Source organism: Amaranthus tricolor, chromosome 12, assembly GCF_026212465.1.
Source record: "Amaranthus tricolor cultivar Red isolate AtriRed21 chromosome 12, ASM2621246v1, whole genome shotgun sequence".
NCBI lineage: Eukaryota > Viridiplantae > Streptophyta > Magnoliopsida > Caryophyllales > Amaranthaceae > Amaranthus > Amaranthus tricolor.
In genome coordinates this window covers 20,542,254-20,545,774 of record NC_080058.1, presented here as the reverse complement: position 1 = coordinate 20,545,774, position 3,521 = coordinate 20,542,254, and the positions used below count along the sequence as shown (strand labels likewise).

At 39.6% G+C, this 3,521-nt stretch overlaps 1 protein-coding gene across 1 annotated transcript; it reads left to right on the top strand.

Annotated features, from left to right (window-relative positions):
* Nucleotides 1-1,891: 1,891 nt before the first annotated feature.
* LOC130828686 (uncharacterized) lies at nucleotides 1,892-2,568 on the top strand. Its single transcript, XM_057694650.1, has 3 exons — nucleotides 1,892-2,068; nucleotides 2,150-2,346; nucleotides 2,430-2,568. The coding sequence occupies exons 1-3, from the start codon at nucleotides 1,892-1,894 to the stop codon at nucleotides 2,566-2,568; spliced, it is 513 nt and encodes a 170-aa protein (XP_057550633.1).
* Nucleotides 2,569-3,521: the final 953 nt, after the last annotated feature.

The following is a 3,521-nucleotide window of genomic DNA, read 5'->3' as shown; positions in this document are numbered from 1 at the left end:
CAATCCAATCTTTTGATCAAAGGGTAAGTTTAATTGAATTGTTAATTATAGATTTTGTATACAAAGATTTCTAAAAGAATTATATTTTATGTATGATGTTATTCTATGACTTATAAGAGGATTGAATATTTTTTTCTTTTATATATGAAAATTTTCTCTAATAATCCTTTAATAAACTATAATTTGTTAAAAGGATTAAGAAAAGAACTTCATGATCAATATTCTTCAACAAAATTTAAATTTGTTATAAGAATTAAGAATTTAAAGTTATATTGATATTTAAAAAAATTTCTTATGGTCTATTTTCTCTAACAAAATTTCAATTTGTTAGATGAAATTTAAATGGTATGGATCAAGTAATGTAGTCATCCAAGAATTTAATAATCCTTTAGTAAAATTTGATTTGTTTGAAGGATTGTGTTATATTTATATATATGTGTGTTGATTTAAAAGGGTGAATTGGTTTTGTAATTCTCTACAAAATATAATTTGTTAAGAGAAATTAAGTATTTAATTTAGTTATCATAATTTATGAAATTATAAGTCTCTTGAAGGATTTTGTGAATGTGACCTTGCTAGAGTTATTTTGGTCATGAGATTTAAAAATGATTGATAATGTATATATAAAATAATAATAATAATAATGAAATTAAAAATAATAATAAATAGTAGATCTGGGTTATTAGAACAAGCTGATGGAGTCTTTAATTGGGATTTGTTTAAAAGGGCTATGCGAGAGAAATTCTACCCTTTGCACGTGAGAAAAGATAAGTCAAACGAGTTCGCTCGTTTGGAGATGGGAGACATGACTGTTGATGAATATTACCGAAAGTTTATGGAATATATTCAGTACTGTCCTGATGATGTTCCCACTGAGGAGAAAAAGATGCAGCGATTTGAACTGGGATTGTCATATGACATTCAAAAACATATTGAGAGCGATCGCTATAACACCCTGGAAAAGATGTACAAGCGTGCGTCTTAAATAGGGAATATTCTGAGGAAGGAGAAAGAAAAAGAGAAGAGTAATGTCCCTGAGAAGAGGAAAGAGGTTGAAGGCCAGACATTAGGGAATTCGTCGGACTTTTATCAGAAGAAAGCTAGAACTTTCGGGAATTTTCAGGGAAGTAGGTCTAGTACAAATTCTGGGTTTAGGGGAGACGCGAAGCCTGCTAAGCCATTACAGGACCGAGATGGCAATAAAAGGAAGTATTTCTGTAGGAGATGTAGGGGAAACCATCCTGGGAAGGATTGTGATGGGAATTTGGTTGAATGTAATTTTTGCCACAAGAAGGGACATAGGGAGTATGAATGCTACATCAAGAAAGGGAGTGGGAGTCAACAGCCGGGTGGGCAACATCGGCAGCAGAATTCGAATAACTCCGGAAGACAAGTCAACCTGCAGTACGGAAATGGTAATCATGGAAACACTGCTCAGAGGTTTCAGCGACCTATTAGCGGGGGACCAGGCCGGGTGGATGGAAACCGGATCGAAGGGTTAGGTATGCAATGTGGGGGTAATCAAGTGGGAGGAGTAAATGCACAACCGATTGGTGGACGGGTATCTGCGGTCAGTGCAAGGGAAGCCTTGAAGTAAAGGTTAACTACGGCCCCTGTTCTTACCTTACCTGACCCAAGGTTGGATTATACTGTTTACAGTGACGCATCGAAGAAAGAATTGGGTTGTGTACTGATGCAGGACCGTAAGGTGGTTGCTTACGCATCACGACAATTGAAAATACATGAAGTTAATTATCCTACCCATGATCTGGAGCTAGCTGCTATAGTGTTTGCTCTCAAAATATGGCGGCATTACTTGTATGGCGTTAAATGTAGGATCTACACTGATAATTAGAGTCTGAATTATCTCTACACTCAGCCCGATTTAAACATGCGACAACGTCGGTGGCTTGAGTTGATGGCAGATTATGATTTGGATTTCATATATCATGAGGGACGAGCAAACTTAGTAGCCGATGCGTTGAGTAGGAAGTCCAATCACTCGTTGTCCGCCTTGGACGGAGTTGAGGAGTTGCATCGGGATTTTGCGAGGTTGAACTTGGAGGTGGTGCGTAAGGGTGAATTACAGGGGTGTCTGAATGCTTTGTCTATTTGACCTTCGTTCTTTGAAGAAATTTTGAATTCCCAGGATAAAGCCCCGAAACTGATGAAGTTGAAGGAACAAGCTCGGGAAGGAAAAACGGAGGGATTCTTTGTTCATGAAGATGGGAGCTTGAGGTTCAATGGTCGCTGGTGTTTGCCGACAGGGGAAGAATCTTTGAAGGAATGTATCTTAGATGAGGCCCATTGTACGAAATTTTCAGTCCATCCGGGCGGTGACAAAATGTATCAAGACCTTAAAGTTTTGATGGTCTGGGATGAAGAAGGATATTGCGGATTATGTCTCGCGCTGTTTGACTTGTTAAAAGATTAAAAGTGAACACAAAAGACCAGGAGGTTTACTGCAACCTTAGGAGATACCGGTATGGAAGTGGGATGATATCTCTATGGATTTTGTTGTGGGTTTACCCTGGACGAAGGCGGGAAATGATGCGTTATGGGTCATAGTGGATCGTTTAACTAAATCAGCATGTTTCATCCCTATGAACTGTCGTTGGGAGATGGAACAATTAGCTCGAGCTTACATTAAGTATGTCGTGCGATTTCACGGTATGCCTCATACTATTGTGTCCGACAGAGATACACGGTATTTGTCAAAATTTTGGCAAACCTTGCAACAGGCAATGGGCACTACGTTGCTTTATAGTACGTCTTTCCATCCGCAGACGGATGGGCAGACGGAACGGACAAATCAGATACTAGAAGATATGTTGCGCGCTATTGCCATGGAATGGCAAGGGTCGTGGGATGAACATTTGGACCTGGTCGAATTTTCTTACAACAACAGTTATCAGGCATCTATACAGATGGCTCCATTCGAGGCTTTGTATGGGCGTCGTTGTCGTAGTCCGGTTTATTGGGATGATTTCACCGAAACAGTGACCTTGGGGCCTGAATTGTTGTTCCAGATGACTGAGAAAGTGATGCAAAAGCATCAAAGAGCAAGAACTCAACAAAGGAGCAAAACAGTGCTAGTGAATGTTTATCTACGCCAAATAACCATGAGATAAGAGAAACTAGCAAAAACACATTGGACATGACCAGAAGGGACCTACAAATGCTCAAGGAAACTAAGGAAAGCCAAAGCATCTCAAAAACCAACAGCATGAACACAAACAGGGCCACAGAATGCAAGAACAGAGCAACAGTTGATTCTGACGACCAGCTGACCTTGTTGACGTTACTGAGCTCAGACCAGGAGTACCTGGACCAAGATGAAGGCGGAAACACCATCTCCATACATGGACCAAGGGATAGAGGCCCTAGGGTTGTACTAACAAACCACCAGGAAGACCCTAGGACAAGCTGAAGGAGGCCTGGTCAGAAGAACAAGGAAATCAGGAATATGACTAAGTGTTGGCTTTTGTTTAAGTTTCTGTTTTGTTAGTTATAGACACGTG